Source organism: Tasmannia lanceolata, unplaced genomic scaffold (genome assembly GCF_043159265.1).
Source record: "Tasmannia lanceolata isolate RefF3 unplaced genomic scaffold, GAP_Taslan_0.1 ptg000008l, whole genome shotgun sequence".
Lineage (NCBI taxonomy): Eukaryota > Viridiplantae > Streptophyta > Magnoliopsida > Canellales > Winteraceae > Tasmannia > Tasmannia lanceolata.
The window spans coordinates 4821514-4844184 of NW_027518685.1; the positions used below are offsets into that span (position 1 = coordinate 4821514).

The following is a 22671-nucleotide window of genomic DNA, read 5'->3' on the forward strand; positions in this document are numbered from 1 at the left end:
AATGAATGCTCTCAATCACCACACCCACATGTATCACGTTGTGGTGAATGCTTTACATAAAAGAGGAAACCTTTTCTTTAGATCATGAAAAGGAAACCTTGCACGAAATGAAAATGAGTAGTTTGTCTCAATAAGTCACTAAATGGGTCTCACGTTCTTGTATATATAGGGCAATAACGTGGCCATTAATGAAATATGGTTACTCAGTCACAGTCGGCCAAAACAAGCATCAATTTACGTCCTTAAATACCCAATCATGAAAGCCTTCAACTCATCTTACACATAAGCAAAACTTCAAGATAGAATTCCCACCCCTTACTTTCTATGGATCTTCAAAATCCCACCACTGTCTTCAATTTCTCAATTGCAATCCTCCTCATTTCTTGGCTTGTTTGGTGGATCAAGCAATCGAACAAGAAGACATTGCCATTGCCACCGGGCCCACGAGGCTTACCATTGATCGGAAACCTTCCGTTCATCGAGCCCGATCTGCATCGCTACTTCGAGAAATTAGCAAAGATATATGGCCCAATTATGAAGCTGAAACTCGGCAACAAGCTCTGCATCGTATTGAATTCCCCCTCCGTCGTGAAGGAAGTCCTCAAAGACAAAGACATCATCTTCGCAAACCACGACAAACTCGCTGGAGCTGAACTAATCACCTACGGCGGATCAGACATTGTGTGGAGCCCTTATGGTGCAGAATGGCGAATGTTACGCAAGGTTTTATTGGAGATGGGTTATTTAATCTTTTATACTTTAACACTCCCTCTCACGTACTGGCCCCCTTTTTAGGGTTGGCCTACACATGGCACATATTGTCCCCTCTTTTGGGTTGGCCATTACATGGGGATTTTTTTTTAATATCAAGGAGTTTTGAACCCAAGGCAATTGCTCTGATACCGTGTGAAACTACCAATTACTTCAAAAGTTTAAACTAACATATTTAATCTTTTATACTTTAACAGGTTTCAGTCCATGATTTTCTCAACAACACAACCCTTGAAGCTGGGCGCGCCTTCCGCCGGACGGAGATTCGCCGGATGGTAAACAACATTTATGTCAAAGTCGAAAATCCAGTCAACGTGGGCGAACAAATAACTCAGGCAATCTTCAACACAATGACAAGTGTACTATGGGGTGGAACACTACAGGGAAAAGAAGATACTAGTGTTGCATCTGAGTTTCAACAGGTGCTCGGAGAAATCGTGGATCTGCTTGGACGACCCAATATTTCTGATCTTTTTCCAATACTAGCCAAGTTTGATTTACAAGGTGTGGAACGTAATATGAAGAGGCTCATGTCATGGTTCGATCGGATATTTGACAATCTATTGGATCAAAGGATGAAAATGGACAAAGAAGCTAGAGAGACAAAAGGGGTAACGAAGGATTTCCTAGATATACTTCTGCAACTTAAGAATGGAGCCGATCCCAAAATGGTTTTGACCATGTCCCACATCAAGGCCCTCTTGCTAGTAAGCTTCTTCTATCATAGATACAGAAATATGTTCGGGGAAGTAATATAATCTCCCCCTTTTCTCCCCTGGGACAGTCCCCTCTAGTGTAACTATGACTACTATTTTTAGTTAGGGTTGTCCCAGGGAAGAAAAGGCGGCGAATATATCATTTCCCATATGTTCATTTCACAGTACACACAACATAAATGTGACTTCCACTACAAGAATTGTAGCATTTCTAAATGACTTTGGTGATGAATTTTGTGATGGTTCTGCATTTGTTGCTATTAATATTTCTTTACAATTAGCCGATGGATATTATCTGTCGCCAATTTATTTTGTTTAATTAAAAAAAATAAGTAATTTAATTTATTTTCCACAATAGACTACAAGGCCATGTTTGGCAACCATGATTTTTTTTCATGAAATATTAGCTTATGAAGTGTGGAGAGGGGTAGAGAGAGTGGGGAGCAAGAGAATTGAGAGGGCATTGAGTGAGAAGATATGAAAAGTGGCTGAAAAATAAGGAAAACAAAAACTCTTTTGAGTAGAGATTTTCATTTCCCTGTTTTTCAGCCACTTTTTACCTTCTCCTCACCTATCCCCTCTCAATTCTCTCCCTTTCATACCCGCCTTGCCCCCCTCCGGCCACTTAATAAACTAATATTCCATAGAATAAACTTTCATGGTTGCCAAACATGGCCTAAACCATCATGAAAAGTCGTAAATCGCTACAAACAACTCTTAGAGACAGACTTTTCCTAGTGTTTGCTTATTCATTCCTCACACCACCACTAAAATGACTGTTTATTACTTAGGATTTGGCAGTGGGTGGCACGGAGACAACATCGACTACATCAGAGTGGGCTATGACAGAGTTGATGACACACCCAAAGATTATTACCGAAGTTCAAGAAGAATTAGAGGCAGTGGTAGGAAAAGATAACATTGTAGAAGAGTGGCATCTACCTAAGTTGCATTATTTAGAAGGAGTGGTGAAAGAAATCCTCCGTTTGCACCCAGGGCTCCCGCTCTTAATCCCACACATGCCTAGCCAATCGTGCGACGTGGGGGGATACCACATCCCCAAGGGCTCCCGGATCTTCATCAACGTGTGGGCCATACACAGGGATCCTTCCCTTTGGGAGAACCCATTAGAGTTCAAGCCCGAGAGGTGGTTTAGTCCTAAAAATGCCAATTTGGATCTCAATGGCAGTGATTTCCGTTACTTTCCATTTGGGTCAGGGAGGAGGATATGTGCGGGACTTTCGTTAGCGGAGAGGATGCTTACATATGTATTGGCTACGCTCTTGCATTCGTTCGATTGGCGATTGCCAGAGGGGGCAAAGCTCGATCATGAAGATAAGTTCGGCCTTGTTTTGAAGAAAGCAAATCCTTTGATTGTGATCCCCACCCCGCGGTTATCAAAACCAGAGCTCTACAATGCTTAACAAAAAAATCACAAGTATGTGTGAATTGCTCTCATCCAGCATGTATGAGTAGTTCTAATTAGGTTTTTGTAGGGCCCTGGTATTCCCCTCGTATTATTGCCTTATTATTACACAATGTCTTTGTTTTGTTTCTTCCATTTATGTGTGTCGTTGTCAGAGTTGTAAAGAACACATTAAGTCTCTTTAACAACTTATCATGAATCCACTTGTGCATGTACTCTGAAAGAAAACAGATCCATTAAATTATATATTGGTAACGTTTGAGGTTGAAATTTTGGACCCTTGACCGTGTCCAACCACTCATAAGGTCATCTATTGCCTATGTCTAGAAATAAATTGATGGTTTGGACCATCCAATGGTAGAGCCATTTTAGAAGGAGCTACGAGTTCAACTAGAGTGAACGCGGCTACAGAAGACCATCATCGGCATTAGATGCTGAGCATGGTGAAATGTTATGACCCTAAGTATAATTTAAAAAACAAGAGCAACGTTAGGGAAACCGAGAGAAAGACAGAAAAGGGGACCGTTTCTCCACTAGCACAAAGTGACGCAAGCCGATCTTAGGAATAGGAAAATATGCAGAAAAGTAAACTTTTTTTTAACACATGGCACGTTCTCATTGATGAGCTCACCAGCGGTCATACTCTTGCTCCCCATATCATTTTCCTTAAATAAAAGAGAGAGAGAGAGAAGGGTTTTTATTGGGGTTTTCTCTTTGGATTCTTCCTCGGGTTTCTCTTGTACCGTCTTGCTAGAGAGGACTAGGAAAGGGCGGCAGGTTCGTGGGTTTGGTTAAATCCATTGTAATCCTTCTATATTGTTTTCCTCATGGTGGAAGATACACCCGTGGATGTAGGCATCTTGGCCGAACCACGTAAAATCTAGGTGTTCATCTTGTGACATGTGCTTATTGGTTAATACGATTACCTATTGTATCCCCTAGCGAGTGAATCACAATTTCTTCATTCCTATTCTAAATATTTTTTTCTTGGCATATCAACCGCGTAGATCAATAAAGATCAATTCATTTTAAACAATTGTTGAGAATGAATTGTCTTAGAAAAGAAGTAATGACTCTCGCTCAAGAACTTGCATTGAGACAGCCTGTTCAATTGATTCTTTAATCTTTAAAGGAATTATCCATGAAGAGATTCAGAAAAAGTAGCATATACGTAATGTTTTATGAAACTTCATTGCAAAGGTCATGGAATGAAATATTCGAAAATTTCTTTTGATGAACTGCTTGGCATGCCCTCAACAATAGAAATCTTGGTTCATCAATTCATCTTTCATATTTATTTTTGACCCCAACAAACTTCTTAATTTGTATTTCTTTTCCCTTTCTTCTTTTTATAAAGTTAGTCAAAAAATTACATGTTCAACTCCTCAATTGAGCATGAGTTGTTATTTCTCAAGAAAAATCTCTCTAAATCAGATAACATCACAATTTTTTCTTCTTATTTCCATTCCTTTTGTTTCCTTTTTTTTTCATTCTATCTTCTTGATTTCTGGCTTCCTCAATCTTCTCTTACATTCTAGTTTCTTATTTATACAGTGTTTTCTTTTGAGATTATTGGACTCAAAATTACATTTAAATTTGAGTCCAATAATTTAGTTTGGCACTCACCATCGGTTGTCATAATCTTAACTGAACGGGGCTAAAACAAATAGGGACGATTATGAAAACCGATCGCCGTGACGGCCAAACTCATTATTTGACTCAAAATTACATTTAAATTTGACTCTAATAATTGGTTTAGCACTCACAATCAGTTGTCATAATCTTAAACAAACAGACCCTATTGGATCATTGGATCAAGTTGTAGACGGTTACGAACCTAAATCGGTTCGCAATGGTTTTGATCTTCTTAAAGGGAAGAGCAGCCTTTGATCCACTTGAAGGGAAGGATCAATCCTCCTTTATGCACAAGACACAATTTCTGTAACAAATTTCTTCATTCATTAAAAAGTTCGCATACATGAAATTTATAGAAAATCTCGAATCTAACTCAATAAGAGTCCTACTTATCCAAAACAACTAGAAAGGAAATCCCAAAAGCAACAAAATCTAAACAAATTTATTTCTTCCAAACATAGACATTTAACCAAAGTTATGATTTCTGTTCACCCTCTGGGCAGGGATGCTTGAGATTGGTCAGCTCCTCACTTCGTGGGCTCCACTACGTTGATAGTCTCCGCACTATAAATTATATGTGGTGTCATACTCTGGTTGGTTATTTACTTATTTTAATTTGACAATTATGTGTCCGATTACGACTTTGCTATCAGTGGGAACATAGACAAATCAAACTTCCGTTTCTTGATTGTAATGTCAGGCTTACAAAGCCTGACCTCATCGTTTCCAGCAACTCAAAATATGGGCTTGGTCTTACTTCTAGAAATGTAAGTCGGTGAAATATTTCTTTCAGGTTCTTCCTTGGCATGTAACCTCCATCGCGAAATGACGAAAATACCCAAGCCCAATAATGAATAAAATGCTTATTATATGCTTCATATTCATATTGAAAAATCTCTGAAGAGCTTTGTCATTTTTTTCTTTTTAAAGAAAGCATCTTTGTTAGGGTTTTGCAAGAAAAGCTAAACCATTGATTTTTTATTTTTTTTTCGAATATTCATTTGGAATTCAGAAAGTTTCATGGAATGCAAGAAAACTAGAAACCAAAGAGATTGCCATCAGTAGCATAGAAGGGTGTTCAAGAAATCAAAGATTTACAGTACTCGGAAGGGAAATGTTATCAGCACTACTGTATTTTGATGAGGGCACTTCTCACTTTATTAAAAGTACGGTATGGCCCGTGCCACAGGATGATTCAAACCGTCCATTACATGGGCCACAGCCTAAATAGGTAGTACCCCAGAAATTATTTCCCTAGGTTGATGCTAACCCTCCTATCTATAGAGGGTTAGGATCAACATTTCCTTACTCCAAATTAAACGTTTCTAAAATAGCATGATTCTTTGGTGATTCTACGACTGAGTCTCTTTTTTTATTTTATTGTTTAGCTGAATAAGCTTTGAAGGAAATTAAAAAAAGGTGGGGAACATAAAGTCTCAGTTGTTATGGGTATCATCTATTTCATTGCTTTTGAATGAATGTTTCAGTTTGTGAAAAACATGGGTACCATAAGAAGATCATGTTTTTTTCTTACTGTTTTGCTTCTCTTCTTCTCTTTCAAAGCCCATGTTTCTATTGCAACTGACACCATCTCTCCAGGCCAATCTCTGTCTGGAAACCAGACCATAAGCTCCCAAGGTGGTGTCTTTGAACTGGGTTTCTTCACACCAGGTAACTCTACGAACTATTACATAGGCATCTGGTACAAAAAAGTATCAACACAAACTGTAGTTTGGGTAGCAAACAGAGAAACACCTCTCCCAAATACATCTTCCCAACTTAAAATCACAGAAAATGGAAATCTAGCCCTCATCACCCAGTCAAATATCACAATTTGGTCAACAAATTCAACATCCCAAGCCACCATAAATTCTACTGTTTTGGTTCTTCTTGACAGTGGGAATCTTGTTTTAAGAGATGGGTCAAATATCACACTTTGGCAGAGCTTTGATCATCCAACTGATACATGGTTGCCTGGGGGCTGGCTTGGGTTTAATAAAATTACAGGACAAAACCAACTTTTAACTTCGTGGAGAAGTTTAGAAGATCCTGCTCCTGGTCCTTTTTCTCTTGAGCTAGACCAAGATGGAACTGCTCAATATATTATACGGTGGAATCGATCTTATCAATACTGGACTAGTGGGGTTTGGAATCCACAATCGCAAATTTTTAGCTTAGTACCTGAAATGAGATCAAACTATATCTACAATTTCAGCTTTGATTCAAATCAAACTGGCAATTTCTTCACCTATACTGTTTATGATAATACCATTATTACAAGATTTGTGATGGACGTCTCGGGGCAAATCAAGCAATTGACATGGTTGGATATTGGCCAAGAATGGAACTTATTTTGGTCTCAACCAAGAGATCAATGTCAAGTCTATTCTCTTTGTGGGGCTTTTGGTAGCTGCAGTCAGAATGGGTTACCCTTTTGTAATTGTTTGCAAGGTTTTGAGCCGTGGTCTACAAATGACTGGAACATGAGTGATTGGTCTGAGGGGTGTAAGAGGAAAACCCCTTTACAATGTGGTAATAACAGCTCAGCTAAAACAGGGAAAGATGGGTTTTGGATGATGCCAAACATGCAATTGCCGGAAAATCCAGTCTCTTTGACAGTTGGGAGTGCCGGAGAATGCGAATCGGCTTGCTTCAATTGTTCATGTAATGCTTATTCTTATAGTAGTGGGTGTTCTATATGGAATGGAGATCTTTTGAATCTCCAACAACTATCCGCTGGCGATGGTAATGGGGGAAATCTTTATCTTCGTCTTGCAAATTCCGATCTGCCAAAAGGGGGAGGTTCGAATCGAACGCCTACAGGGGCTATCATAGGTGCAGTTGCCGGGGTTGTAGTTGTATTGGCCATTGTTTTGGGACTGTTTTGGAAATGCCGACAGAGAAGAGTGATTGGAGCAGAGGCAGTCCAGGGTGCTTTGGTTTCATATAGCTACAGGGATTTACAAACTGTCACTAAGAACTTTTCTGAAGAACTGGGTAAAGGAGGCTTTGGCTCTGTTTTTAAAGGGACTTTGCCGGATTCAACTGCCATAGCTGTCAAGAAACTTGAGGGTCTTAGACAAGGAGAGAAGCAATTTCGTGCGGAAGTGAGCACAATCGGGACAATTCAACATGTTAATCTCATCCGTCTTCGTGGATTCTGCTCTGAAGGTACTAAAAGGTTGCTGGTTTATGAATACATGCCAATGGGTTCTCTAGATTATCATCTGTTTCAAAAGACTTCTAAAGTTTTAGATTGGAAAACAAGATACCAAATTGCACTAGGGATTGCTAGAGGATTATCTTATCTTCATGAAGAATGCAGAGATTGCATCATTCATTGTGATATTAAGCCAGAAAACATACTTTTGGATGCCACATTTTGCCCCAAGGTGGCCGACTTTGGTCTGGCAAAGCTTATTGGCCGGGAATTCAGCCGGGTTCTGACAACCATGAGAGGAACTCGGGGCTATCTTGCACCTGAATGGATTTCAGGCTTAGCTATCACACCAAAAGCCGACGTTTATAGCTATGGCATGATGCTTTTCGAACTCATATCAGGTCGGAGAAACATAGAGCAATCTGAGAATGGTAAGGTTGGCTTTTTCCCTAGTTGGGCAACGAAGAAAATAAACGAAGGAAAGGTTCTTCGTTTATTAGATTCCAGGTTGGAGGGTGATGCTAATGTGGAAGAGCTCAACAAAGCTTGTAGAATTGCTAGTTGGTGCATTCAAGATGATGAGGATGATAGGCCAGCAATGGGACAGGTTGTTCAAATTCTGGAGGGAATTTTAGAGGTAAACATGGCTCCAATTCCAAGGGCTATTCAAATTCTTGTGGGAAATCAGGAGAATGAAATGATATTCTCAGAATCATCGGCCGACATTTCTCAGATGAAGAGTGATACTTCAACTAGTTGTCAGGCTAAAAGCATGTCATCTATAAGTTCTAGAGACTGAACCTGTGAGAAATTCTCAACTTTTCACCTTCTGTTGAGTTCTATAAACTCTTCATCATACATCAGAACTTAGTAGTTGTAATTTCAATATTTGTAGTGGCTTTATCTTTCTAGACCCTTGGATGTAATGTACTCGGAGAAATGTATTTTTTCTTTTAAGTCTAATAAAGATAACTTATGTAGTGCTTCATGTCACTATAAGTAGCTATGTATAATGATAGCTTTAACTTACAAGTTCTCTGGCATATTATTTGCTAGAAACAAGATTGGAGCAGGGTACAAATTGAACATCTTATTTATGATATGTTGGAGTAATCACAGACTCTTAGTAGTGGTTTGAGTTTTATATATCTAGATAAACTTAAAGGATTCTTGTTTGAGTGTTATATTTAGAATTAGTTGTTTGAGTTTTGTGTTATCTAGATAAAGTTAAAGAGAACGTCTGGCTGTGTTTTGTTTGAGTTAGAATAGGTTTCTAGTTTGCGTTGGAGTGGAACTCTAGCAGCATAGTTGGAGGAAGTGGACATGTGATTTGTGAATTTTCTAGAGTTCTATTTAGAGTAGGAATTTGGTAGTGGAGTTTGAATTCTATTCTGTTTTTGTTTTGGTCTGTTTACGTACAAAGGAGAGAAGCGTGAATAGAAGTGTGTAATGTTTTGAATTATTTTGAAGAGAAAAGTGAAAAGGAGTCTCTCCTAAACATTAGTTTTTCTTCTTGATTTCCTCTTCTTGCTTTGATTTCTTCAACATGATATACCAATAAGTTATGGAGGAGAGAATTGCAGCCATTCTCACATTTTTGTCGGTAAGCAAGTCTACTGCAGTTGTGACCTCTACGAATAAACATTGTAGATTAAGGAAAATTTTGTGAGAGGCAAGTGAGAGGGACAATGGTAAGTTGGTAATCAAAGGATGGTGCAGGAAAAAATTAAAAGGAAAACATAATATTATTTTACTGGTACGTTTTTTTTTTCACTACTTACTGCACATTGGTTAAAGGGAAGTGCAGGTTGAGAGATTAGGTTCTAGTTAAAGAAGTCACCTCTGAAGTGCTCATTGTCTTTTTTTAGTTTTGAAATCTTGCAAGGAAAACAGATAGTTATGTACATTCCAACTGAAAATCCTACCTGAATTTCTTATCCTTCACTTAATAGGCTTTGGAGATGAAATTGATGATTCTGAGTCAGAAGCCATTTTTAATTGGGTTGGCAGCCTTCTGCTGAGATTTCATCAGATTAAATTCATCTCATTGCAGTTTTCTCTTTTGAGTAACATTTCTTTATATGACTTTATGAAATACTTTTTCCTTTTCTGAACTTTGTTTTTTCTTTCTTTGTACAGCCCTTTATTATTGGTCTTTATTAAAGTGTTTCTCCTTTGTGACCTGATGGTCACGGGTTCGAGTCATGGAAACAGCCTCTCTGCAAAGCAGGGGTAAGGCTGCGTACATCTAGCCCTCCCCAGACCCCGCAATGCCGGGAGACTAGTGCACTGGGCTGCCCTTTTTTTTGTTAAAGTGTTTCTCCTTTTTATCTTCTTTTTTTCCCATTTTTTTGCATTTTTCATCATGGTAATATGATTCAAGTGTGAAAACATATTCTTTAAATTAGTCCATAAAGTGCTTTTCACAGCTTGCAAAGGTAGTATGGCATCTGCTGGTCCTCAAAATCAGTGGCAGCTCACATGAATATTTCTTTATCTGTCTCTCCATGTAGAAATTCATTTTTAACGTCCATCTGACAAAGCTTCCTGTATTTGCTTGTTGTCACAGCAATCAACACACTTACATTAGTGATTTTTGCTACTAGATTGAATGGCGCTTCAAAGTCAATTCCGTACTACTGATCAAATCCACTTTCCAGCAAACACGCTTTCCAGCGATCAACAGTCCTGTCTCACCACCTCTTCACCTTGTATACCCACTTGCTTGTTGTTGGTTTTAGTTCCTTCGGGGCATGGGACAAGTTCCCAATCATTCTTCATCAAGGTAGTGATTTCCTCGCTCATTGTAGTTTGCCACTCAGTAATTTCTTGATCAACTACAAAAGAGGCTGGCTCTTCTACTGCATGGATTATCAAGATGCCATAGAGAATCTCCTCTTTCATATCTTTTTTCAGACTCTCCATCTGCATATTTGGGGTTGAGCTTTTAGTATATGCGAAGACCTCCAATGCTATAGTCTTTCATCTTCTCCTTCTCATCTTCAAGTTGCGGTCATACGCTCTTTAAGTGAATTAGCACCCTTCTTTCAACAGGATTGATTTGGGGAATCCTCAGGTTGAGCAATGTCTCCCACCTTCAACTTTTCCCCAACATTTTCACTCAAGGACTTGGTCCAATCATAGACTGACCAACCCCTTGTATCAATTCCTTCTTCTTGAGACAGTTGTGTACTTCATCCTCAAAATCAAGGAATTAGGTAACATGGCATTTTCAGAAGATCACCTCAACGATGCTTCATCAGATATCATATCATGCATGCAGATCTTCCTATTCGCTGGATTACAACATCTCCATTCTTTTCATAAGTTATCATAACCAACAAAGATACATCTCAATACCATTTTATCGAGTTTTGTTCGCAAGTTCTCTGTGACAAAAATGCAATAGACACATTCAATAACTCAGAGATGCACACTCAATAACTCAGAGATGCTTAACATTCAATTTGCCCCTAGTAACTTCTAATATGGGGGAGACAAACCCTAAAACAAGGTTATGGCAGGCAATTTATCGTGTATGCTACTGTCGCCATATGTTAGGCAGAAATTGAGGTCCCACATTCTAAGCGTGTAACATGCACCCACACGTGTCTCACAAATGAAAGCTTCAGTTTTCTCTAATTAACCATAAGATAACACCCAAGCAATATATAAAACATACCTTCTCATCAATATAGAGAGGCAAATCAAGTTGTTGACTTTTTGGCCAAGCATCTTTTTGGCCAATTATGCTTGTGATATGAAATTTAATAGTGCATTTAGGAATTGAAGGAATGTATCTACTAAAGCTAGGGGTGCTCTAATTAAGCTGTGACGCCTTGGGTCTTCCAAGTATTCGATGCAACTAATTCCAGTGTAGTCATGGGGTTCAAGGTAAGGCGTGATGTCCCCCTCTTATACATATTACCTGATTAATAAAATTTAAGTTGCCGGCCAGGTTCTTGAGATAAATTCTGGGTTAGAAAAACGTATAAACATGGAAAGTGATATATGACTACTCTTTTAAGCTAGAGGGGGCTGTCTGATGCAGGCAGGAGCGTGGGCTGTCTGATGCAGGCAGGAGCGTGGGATGGTGGTTAGGATTTCAACGACAAGCCCAAAGTAGAAGAGGTATGGATTTCACACTAGTGTTACTAAGTTCATAGAATTTACGAACTGGGAGAATGGTGCTTTCGGTCGGAAAGTTTCACTCGACAATTGAAATCAATTCGTGCTTCAAACTCTAAGCCATTTTGCCCTGCTAAAATTCCAACTCCAATATAGAAATCCACAGCAAGATTCAGCAACAAATATTCATTACCTGACTACTTTAGGCAGCTGAATTTAATGAACTGGTTAACTGTTCAGCCTTATATGCCAATGCACAGAACAGTTTCACTCTTGGTTGAGCAACCCATATCAGGTTAGGTTCCAACACCTTCGTTGGGTGGTATAATGGGGGAGTATAAGAGAATCGATTTTAATAGTTAAATGCGTGGGTCTGCAGAGTCTTCAGATGAACTATCAGAAGAACTAATCTAGAAACTTACAACTGGATACTGTTAGCGCAGATCCGGAATAAAAATGCTGGAAATCCAGATTTGAACTCCAGTTCCAGAAACTGTAATGAGCATTGAACGACACCAGAGATGAGTATGGATTACAGATCTGGTTCGTATGAATGCAATCTGATCTCTTCAGGATACTTCTGATCAGTAAAATTGCAGATATTAACTCCACACATTGGATCTGGAAGAGGAATTTCCATTTATGGTTCGAATTGTGCCTTTCCCTTACTTAATCTGTCTGGGGATTTAATCTTTACACACAGAATTCCCCCAAAACTTCAGAAATTTGATGTATTTCACGCAGCAGAAGTAAGATCCCTCAACTTCGTAGAGAGAAGATACTGAATTTAGTACTCCAATTCACAGAGCAGTGTTTCAAAATTCAAACTAAGACGGGTTGGGACGAGAACTCAGACTTAGTAAAAGGGAGTCGACTCGGGCGAGTCAAGGCCAACTTTTTCATTAACACGGACAAATAGAAGGAGTTTTGATTGACTTGGTAGGGAAAATCTCAAAGTCACACAACTCACGCCAATTTATAAGTGAGTTGACTCGCGAGTTAATTATTGACTCCGGGATTTTTTGAATAGTATCATAGAGATACATTGTTGGTTATTGATTTCAGATCCCTTGCCTGCCTTGTGATCAGTTGAAATTTGTAACAAAGATTCCATGGAATTCGATAACAACAGGTGCATTCCACGAACAGTCAGTGATAAAATTGCTTTTATGTTCTTGTATTAAAGGGTAGAACGGCTGAAGTTTTGCCGATGGGACGCCCAAAACCAGATCTCTGAAGAATCCTTGCTAACACAAGAGTTGTATTACCAATCGCGAAAGACATAGCTTGAATTCCAAGTTTCAAAACACTCCAATGGACGAATTTGCAGCAAGAATTCCTTTCTGAAATTAGAGAATCCTCTACAAAGTTTTTCCCAAATTCAGAACACCCCCCCCCCCCCCCCCCCCCCCCCCCCCCTCCCACACACACACACACACACAACAGAAATCATTAGCTTTTAAGCCTTTTGAAATTAACGGTGGCTCCTCCACCCCTTTGTATTTCCTAACGATATCTGTTAGGGGGGGGAGATCACTACGCATAAATAAAAGTATAGTTCACTGAAAGTTGAAACTTGATATATTCTTCCCTTTCTCCTATCGTCTAACTTTAAACTATTCCTATATACTCATTTTCTCTCCCCAAAAAGAAAGTAGAGGGGTCCCTTTTATATTTATGCCACCCATGAAACGTATATATACCTTGCCATGCATAAATCCCTACATAATCTGCTATAAATTATCTTAAACTTGATATTACACTCCCTTTGTCTTATATAGCCACTAGTCTCTTTGTTTTAAATTTGTATGGTTAACTATTGATAGCTCCTTGTATGTTATAACAACTAATTGGGGAAGTGTAAACTAAAACATGAAGGGAGTGACAATATCATATCACATCCAATTACGTAAAAGGTGGTGGTTGGGTTAGGCTTTTTAGTAACTCCCATTTTATGGGTCCACTTGTGTCATGTCTATGTGATCACATCCATTAATCCGATTGGAGCGATAAGTATGACCAAATTCCGTCGAGAAAACCTTGATTGGATGATCTGAGGCTTTTGATCCACTAAGTCGCATTTAGGATTCCGCTAATGAAAGCTAGACTGTTGATTTTTGCAGTTTTTTTTTTTATCTCATGATGTACGGCGTGAGTTCGTTATCATCGAGTAGCACCGGCATCGGGTGGCTCACCAATTAGTACCTTTGCCCAAGGGAAATTATATATTTCCCCCTTTTCTTCCCCGGGAACCCCTTGTTGTGTAAAAAGAGTAGTCATTAATAGGAGTGTAAACGGATCGAATTCGAAGCGGATATGGCTATATCTAAATTCGATTACAGTATACACTATCCGAATTCGGATTCGGATTCGAATTCTACGGATATTTAATATCTATTACCGAATTCGTATCCGCCGAATATTGTTCGAATTCGGATATTTTCCATATCTGTTTATCAGGTAAATTCGAACATTTTATTGCATCACTTTATCTTTCTTCTCCTTCTTACTCCTCGAATGAATTTTCCAAACCCTAAAACCAAACCTCTACCTTCTCTTTACAAAATTAACTCTCAAACCCTAACATATATGAGATCATCTTCTTCCTTTTAAAACAAAGACAAAGAGAAAAGCGGTGGGGATAGATGATGGTGTTGGTAGTGGTCTTTGGGTTTTTTCTTTTTTTTCTTTTTTGAGTATATGATGGAATGGGTTTGGGCTATTTTGAACATGAGAAGTGGGAGTGCTAATGGTGGAAGATGAAGAGAAATGGGGATGGAGATGGGGATTGGGTTAGAGATGGAGGTGACTAGCGGTGATGGAGGTGGCTGTGAGAAGGTGGAGAGGGGCGGCGGTGAATTTTGATGGGAGTTGGAGGCACCAAGGAATGCCGGAGATGGTATCTCAGCCTCCTCATTTCTCCGCTCTCTTGCTTCTCCTTACAAACCTTAGAAGTCTCTCTTTTATTTGAATTTTGGGTTTTTATATAACCCTAAGTTGGAAAATTGATCTGAGCCGTCCATTACCACCAATGACATAAATAGCCTTTTTGCTTTAGAATTCTCTAGAAGCTATGACATCTTCTTTCAGTCACCATCATCCATTTGTCTCTTTCATCCTAGAGTCACATTTGTTGCTTCATAAAGAAGCCATGTCAAACTCCAAGAATGCCTTTAAAATGAGAGATTACTTTATTTCCTACCCAAAACACTTTTTGTTTTTCTTTTTTTTTTTCTAAAAAGAAAATTCACTTTTGTTTTAGAAACAAAAGATAGTGTGTCATTACTAAAAATAAATATCAATGATATTATTAATAATAAATAAAAAGGATTTACTTCTCGGATTCGGATGTTAAACGGATCGAATATACCATTTACCAGATTCACATAAGCTAAGAGCCGGATATCTCATAAACGGATTCGGATAATATCCGCTTGAAACGGATTCGGATAATATTCACTTTAAACGGATTCGGATGCGGACGATATTCGAATTTTCGAATATCCATTTACACCCCTAATCATTAATACATTAGATTGGGTGAGCAGGAGAAGAAAAGGGGGTGAATATACAACTTGCCTTGGCCAATTACAATGGGTGGCTTGGGGAAGAAAAGGGGGCAAATATTCCACTTCCTTTGGCCAATTACAAAGATTATGTGTCTCTCTCCCCATTTAATTTTGAGAGAAATGGTCAAGTATTAATGTAACTACTGAATACTCTAACTACGTGGTTTATTCACCATAGCACGTTTCTATACACAACTTAATGCTGCTGATATTTGCACTCCCATGTTGTTATAATGGCAGAAAACACCTTGTCTTTTCCTTTTTAATTGGCTGCTGAGAGCTTTTAGGGATTTTTAATAGCTTTTGGCAGCTGGCTAAGTAATATAAGACAAGGTGCATTTGTGCCATTATCAAAACACGATAGTGCAAATAATAGTACCACTACTGAGTTGTCAGTGGGCTCCAACTTAAAAGCTCATAAAGCTCCAAGTTTCTTCTAATCACTCCAAAATCAAATTTGACATGCGCACACAATTCCTTCTCTTTTATTCTGCCCCCCAAGATTATACCTTTACCCTCCTACATCATTATTCTTTTCTTCTCCACGAGAAAACCCAAAATTCCCCTAACATCCCTTCTTTCCCCCGCCATCTTCAAACCCTTCCTAAATAAAACCACTCCAAACCCCTGTTCCCATATGCCGGAAAACCCCTCACTCTTACCGGAAAACCCCTTACTCTCGCCGGAAAATGAGAACCCAAACAGAAATACCCATCCAATACCACCCACAAGAACGCTTAACAAAACGTCAACGTACTCGCTATTACGCTCACCAAGTTACGGAAAGCCTTAGGTCCCGAGTTTTCAAACTAATCTGCACCATTTTCTTAAGTCTTTTGTTCTTTGTGGGTGTCATTCTTTTTGTTCTTTGGCTCAGCTTAAGGCCCCACCGTCCAAGATTCTACGTCCGGGAATTCTCAATCCCGGGATTGAACCAGGATAACGGTTTCCAAACATCGGATATGTATTTCAACGTTACGATTCGGAATCCGAATCAGAATGTGGGGATTTATTTTGACACGATGGAGGGTTCGGTCTATTATAGTGATCAACGGATTGGGGTGACGCCGTTACCTTTTCCGTTCTATCAGCCTCCAAAGAATACGGTGTCAGTTGACGGCGTTTTGGGTGGGGCGTCTTTGACGGTTAGTGACGAGAACTTGAGGCTCATCATGGCGGACCGGGCGATGGGAGTGGTGGTTTTCCGGCTCGACCTTACGTCAAAGATCCGGTTCAAGGTGGCTACGTGGCAAGGCAGGCACCACAAGATGCATACCAGCTGTAACGTGGAGGTGGGCCCGGACGGTCAGATTTTGCCCACGTCCAAAAATAAGAGGTGCTCCATTTACTTCTACTAGAAAGGTTTCTCTTTGTTTCGATTTTATTGATTTCGGGTGGGGTTTAGGAAGAAAGATGGTTTATTGGTGTGTATTTTCTTTAGGATGGATTACTTTCTTTTGTAATTGTAACCCTGTTGAAATAATTTTTTTGCGAAGCACTCTCTATTGAAAACAATAGGACTTGATTCAGTGAGACACTGAGATGTTTAATAATAACACCCACGTCAACCCTACGGGGCGGATTAGGGTGGCATTAGCTCAACCCTAACCGGACCCAACCTGACCCTCATGGAGAGTCAACCCAACCCTATCCATCTCTAATTCTCTCAATCCTAATTCAACCCGTTTAACTTGATTTTCCAACTCTGGTTGGCCCGGGTCAAAAAAATAGATACAAAAAAACTAGCTATAATAATTACATTGTTTTGAAATTTGGGGCCGGTGGTACCAATTGAGGAGAAGATGAGAGAGCACCGCTTAAAATAGATTAGGCATATCTAATGTAGGCCTTTGGATGCTCCAGTGAGAAGAAGTGACTTGTGCCAACTTTATCAAGTAAAAAGAGGTAAGGACAGACCGAAAACAACTTGAGTAGAAATAATGAGGGTAGACTTGAGGTCTAGGAACATAACAGAGAATATGACCTTAGATAGGATAGATTGGAAGAAAATGATTCATGTAGACGAACCCAACCAGTATCAGGATTAGACAGGTCTGTTTGGTTGCCGGTTTTTTTTTATATTCTTTGGACTTTTGTGGGATTTCCTCAGGAAACCCACGTTTGGTTGGTGGGCCCAAAATAATCCCAGGAACTAAAATAACCCCACACGAAACCCGAGGAAGGAAAAACAATACTCCCAGGAACCAAAAATAAGCTTGAGAAGAATTTTGTTCTTCCCAACATTTCAAGCAACCAAACAAAGCACTTTTTTTACCCACCATAGTCCGGTCAACCAAACATGGGTTTTTTATTTTACCGAGATACTTCTAGGACTTTTTTTCCCACCAATCTCCTTGGATTTTTTTTCTCCCACATAAATCCCAGGAAAAAAAATAAAAAAACCCGGCAACCAAACAGAGATTAGCCGACCCTAACTAGTTTGGGACAAAAGCTTAGTTGAGTTGAGTTGAGTTGAAAATGACAATAAAATTAGGGGAGATGGGGTCTGGTTTGGGTGAGGTCAAGTTGCCCAATTCTTGGACTCTAACGGAACCCAAAATTAAATATGGCTGGCTTTTCCCAAGCTCGACCCATGGAACTACCAACCCAGCCCAAGCTGAAATTAGGTTGAACCCGGGTCGGGTTCTAGTTGGGCTTGACCCGGGTTCCAAACTTAACCGTGACACCACTCTCGACGGCTTGTAAAGGCTTTTAACACCTTATTTTAATAACCATGACCCACGTCACTTCCCTTCTCCCAAGACTGACAACCAAATATCATTTAATCTATTCATTTCATGCCAGCTCTACTTCATGTGGGCTCACTTCGATTATATTTATACGAGGCAGATGATTGAGACTAAAAAGTGAAATGTCAAAAATGTATGAGAGCTAGAAATAAGACAAACGTAAGTCCAAATTAAGCCTCGAAGTGCTTACCTATTGTTCTAGCTTTTAATATGCTACTTGTGACAGATTATCCTGAAATATGAACGATCACAATGCAATATTGCATCTAGAGAACCACTTACCCATATTTAGGCCGTTTTAGCATGCTAGCTGAATGTTGGATTACTTACCAAAATTGTTTACAGTTTGTGTTGGTTCGTAAATGCTAGTTGTGTTATCGTTAATTTCAGCTTGTGTGTTTGGGAATAGCTCAGAGAGAGAGAGAGAGAGAGAGCTATCGTGCGCTGATGGATGAAGGATGAGATCCTCCACCTCCTTCATCACCTCCTCCTACGCAGCCAACAAGGTAACCTACCCAATCTCTTCCTCCTCAAGTTGGTTCGTCCCGAAAAGGGGTGAGTCCAATAATCCAGTTTGGCACTCACAATCGGTTCTCTAAAGTTAAAATCTAAAAGAAACATAATATTATCTTCATTAGCGCAATTGGCTAAGTTAAAATCCAAAAGAAAAAGGGCCAAATATGTCCTCCTTTTTTGTACTTTTTTCATATGAAGGTGCCAACTCGGGTTCCTATATAAATTCTAGGTAATTATTTTCCCTTTTGTAAAAATAAAATTCTGAGAGAGAGAGAGAGCACTCCATGTAAAGTTAACAGCTAGCCCCGATATGGTATAGCACTGAGAGAAACTACTTTCTTGTGAACGGCTAAGATTAAAAAAAACATGTGTTTAAGTGACATGAATCTCAGCCTTTCACAAGAAAATGAAAGGCTAAATTCTGTGGGACACATTTAGTTGGCGGTCAGCCTCTCATTGTTAGTTCTTATTCAACGAAACTAATGAAGACAATTTGGCCTATTACCAATAGCTTCACCTTGATTAAATGACCCTTCTAGTTCTAGCCCTGTAATTTATTAGGCTCCGAAGCATTGATTTTTTAGGCCCAAATCTAAGGGCCCGTTTGGATGCCGAAAAGATTTTGATTTGGATTTCTCACATTTGCAGCCCTTTTTCCATTGTAATTTGGACCAGATCAAATTCTTAGAAATAATTTGGATTAGATCAAATTTGGATCAGATCAAATTCTAATTCAGCAGCTGACAGTAAAAAAAATCAGATTTCTAAATAAGCTGTGGAAATAAGAAATTGGAAATCCACATATCCTCTTTGCTCCTCAACCTCTCCCCTCCACTAGGAAGTACCCCTTCCCTCTCTCTCTTCCCCTACATGAGCTGCCGGATCTGTTCAATTCATATTCAAAACTCAATTCCAAATCCAAATACAAAATGGGAGGTATCCAAACGGGCCCTAATGGATGTGGTGTCCCTTGGAATTTTTTTAGCTATAAAACTGTATTTTCTGTTATTTCAACCATCTTTGTCCTCCAACGCTTGCCATCTTTACTCCCCAACCACATGACCACTTTACCACCATTGTTGCTGCACTTGAGCATGCTACTGTCTGTATTCCAAACTCCATAGGATCAGCCAAATCCTCTAATATATTTGGTGTAAAATGTTCCGCTAAAAACCTTTAAAAAAAGGTATTAAACATCCACGAATCAAAAGGTTAGATCATCCTCTGGGAACATTTTTTCTGAGGATTCTCTCTACGGCCAGGATTAAAAAATGAACGGTTTAGATCATCCAAATAGGTGGGTTTGGTGCTTTTATTTTAGAGCCCCATTTTATTCCCTGGGCCAGGACCCAACAACCTTTTACACTACAAGGCAAGAAAGAGTAAAAAAGATGAGCAAGGTGGAGGACAAAAAACCCACAACCATGGAGTATTTCAGCGGGAAGTTGTGAAGAAGCCTTCAAGAAATATCCATCACAGAAGGAAAACTCCCACCGTTATAGGGAACACGGTTCAGCTCTCAATGGTCAACCGTCAAGTCTTCCTCTAGAACGAGTAGATGGAGATGGACGGTGGTAGTGGCCTAGGGACAATTTCGTCATTATAGAAAAACTTGACAGAATAAAATGACCTTATGAACCTTACTTTGCTTACCGCTCTCTCTAACCCATCTTCCCATTTTCATTTCCCACCCATTTTCCGAAAGCAATTTTTCCTGGAAATCCAATTCCAGGAAAATGTCTCTCTGTGGCGGTTGTTGCCGTTGGTGCATAGCTTTTAACTTCAGTTTAGGTCTAACCGCCCTCTTCTTATGGCTCAGCCTCCGCCCTTCCGAACCAACCCTCTCAATCGAAAATTTTTACGTCCCTGCCCTCAACAAAACCGCCTCCGTCAACCAAACACCCACAATACCGCCTCAGAATACCACCATCGCGTTCGATCTCAAGCTCAAGAACAACAACAAGCAAGAGGGAGTTTACTACGATGCCCTCAACATAACCATTTATTACGGCCAGAACCGTACCTCGATCGGGAACGTCTCAATACCGGGTTTCTATCAGGGGTTTCAGAAAACCGCTCACCGGAATGAAGAGGCGGTGAAGGCTGACGGAGAATCTTTTTGGCGGGTGGTTTTGAAAGATTCCGGGCCGGTTTTCCGGGTGGGTTTGGAGACGAAGGTGAGGTATAAGATTTATTACCAGAAGACGAAGCGGCATGGGCTGAAGCTGGGTGGGGAGGTGAGAGTGGATGAGCAAGGGAGGAAAGAAGAGAAGAAGGGGGTTAAGCTTGGCTCATGTGCGCACGTTAGTTATCCTGCGCCAATTCTCTTGATCTTGGTTATTTTTCTTTTCGTGTTAATTTTGTAGTGCTTGTCGAGTTTTTGGTTATTTTTCTTTTAGTTATCCTGCGCCTAAAGTTTCTTCTTTTGGCCTTTTTATATTCGTAATTTTTGAAATTGATTGGACGTCTCGTGTGGCATTCGTTTGAGTCTTAGAGCTATTTTATTCAATGGATTTTTTTCCCTGTAAAGCGAGTTTTGCATTGTGTCCGTACGTAGATAACATATGTTTTTGGGATGGATTTGCTAGGGAGCATCGCGGAAGGCATTTTGAGGACAGGCTGTTGCATGGGAGAGCAGCCACCTCGGATGAATCAGATGTAAAAGACAAAAACTGAGCATATGTGGTTGCTCTCTCATGCAATAGGCGACTCCGCGAAATGCCATATTGTATGGTCGCTAGCAAATCCCTGGTTTGGAAGTAATAATAATATTCAGCCCCTTTTCTTCCCTGGGCCAGCCTCCTCGGATACCTGGAGAGGAATCCTGAAAGGGAAAGATAACGTGGGGAACATGGTACGGAAAAGGAAAGTAAGAAGTGGGCATCCGATTTTTTTCCCATTCCCACGGCTGTTTCCGGACAGATAAAGTGAGGAAAATTTTCTTCCTAAGCTTGATCCAAGTTAGTTTTCCGATTCGCACGGTTAGGGGTGTAAAAAGAGCCGAGCGTTAAGCTCAAAAGCTCGGCTCGGGCCAGGCTTGTGAGCCTTACCGAGCTTGGCTTATATTAAGGGGAATGATATATTCACACCCCTCATCTTCCCTGGACAGCCATATCTAGTGTAATTTGAGTACTTTTTTTTACACCACGGGGGGTGGTCCAAGTAACAAATGGGCTTCCAAAAAAGAAGTGACATATTTTGCCTCCCCCTTTCACTCCGTAGACAACCCTTTTAGTGTATATATTAATATATAATATATATATATTTAAAAGTCTGAATCCTCTAGGCTGAATTATGCTAGAATGTGCGTCTTAGTCAATGCCGAGCAAATTCTCCCTGACTTTATCAAACTTTGTTCTTCCTCGGGAGAGATCACTCAGCCAATAGAGTATGTCTGGAAGCCTAAAGCTTGTGTTCAGTGTTTGGATTTCAGCCATGGATCAGATTACTGTCATCTCCAATCGATTCAACCCCAACCCCAACCCAATAATGAATGGAGGCCGAAAAGTAAACCCCCTAAGGAGACAGTTGTTGGTCCAGTAGATGTCCCTAGTCTCCCCCCGCCCACCCACCCATCTACCCATCAACCTAAAAGCCATATAAAAAATCTCACTTCTCAACCCTCTGTGGCCTTATCTTCAGCTCTTCTAGATCAATTCCATCCAAACAAATTTGCAGTTCTAGAGGATGAAATCGAGCATGCTAATGAGAAAGGTAAACAGATTCAATTTGGCCACGATGACCATCCTGACTTTCAGTCCCCTTCGTCGGATCAAGGTGTTTGGCATAAGGTCCAGAGAAAAAAAAAACAGATCGACCTTCAGCTTCCTTCCTGCTCCATACGAGCTCCCATCGTTCTCCAAGTTCTCTCTTGGACGAAGCATATGAGATTCCCATGCTGTGGATTTGTCTTTGTGGGCCTATTTGTATGTTTGTTTTGCTTATGTTTGCTTAGTCCTTTTGGTCTGTTTGCTCTAGCTATTGCTGGAGTGATTTCTGG

The 22671-nt window shown here is 39.9% G+C and overlaps 3 protein-coding genes and 1 pseudogene across 3 annotated transcripts; all 4 read left to right on the top strand.

Moving 5' to 3' along the window:
* The first annotated feature begins 200 nt into the window (after positions 1-200).
* LOC143884040 (flavonoid 3'-monooxygenase CYP75B137-like) lies at positions 201-3192 on the top strand. Its single transcript, XM_077387395.1, has 3 exons — positions 201-723; positions 969-1478; positions 2279-3192. Exons 1-3 carry the CDS (start codon positions 325-327, stop codon positions 2909-2911), a joined length of 1542 nt encoding a protein of 513 aa, XP_077243510.1. The 5' UTR covers positions 201-324; the 3' UTR covers positions 2912-3192.
* Positions 3193-5745: 2553 nt separating this feature from the next.
* Positions 5746-8701, top strand: LOC143884041 (G-type lectin S-receptor-like serine/threonine-protein kinase At2g19130 pseudogene; annotated as a pseudogene).
* A 7171-nt stretch (positions 8702-15872) lies between these two features.
* On the top strand, positions 15873-16910 carry LOC143882596 (protein NDR1-like). Its single transcript, XM_077386064.1, has one exon. The coding sequence runs from the start codon at positions 16095-16097 to the stop codon at positions 16761-16763; it is 669 nt and encodes a 222-aa protein (XP_077242179.1). The 5' UTR covers positions 15873-16094; the 3' UTR covers positions 16764-16910.
* Positions 16911-20114: 3204 nt separating this feature from the next.
* LOC143882597 (protein NDR1-like) lies at positions 20115-21149 on the top strand. The gene has a single exon (XM_077386065.1). It carries the CDS (start codon positions 20408-20410, stop codon positions 21035-21037), a length of 630 nt encoding a protein of 209 aa, XP_077242180.1. The 5' UTR covers positions 20115-20407; the 3' UTR covers positions 21038-21149.
* Positions 21150-22671: the final 1522 nt, after the last annotated feature.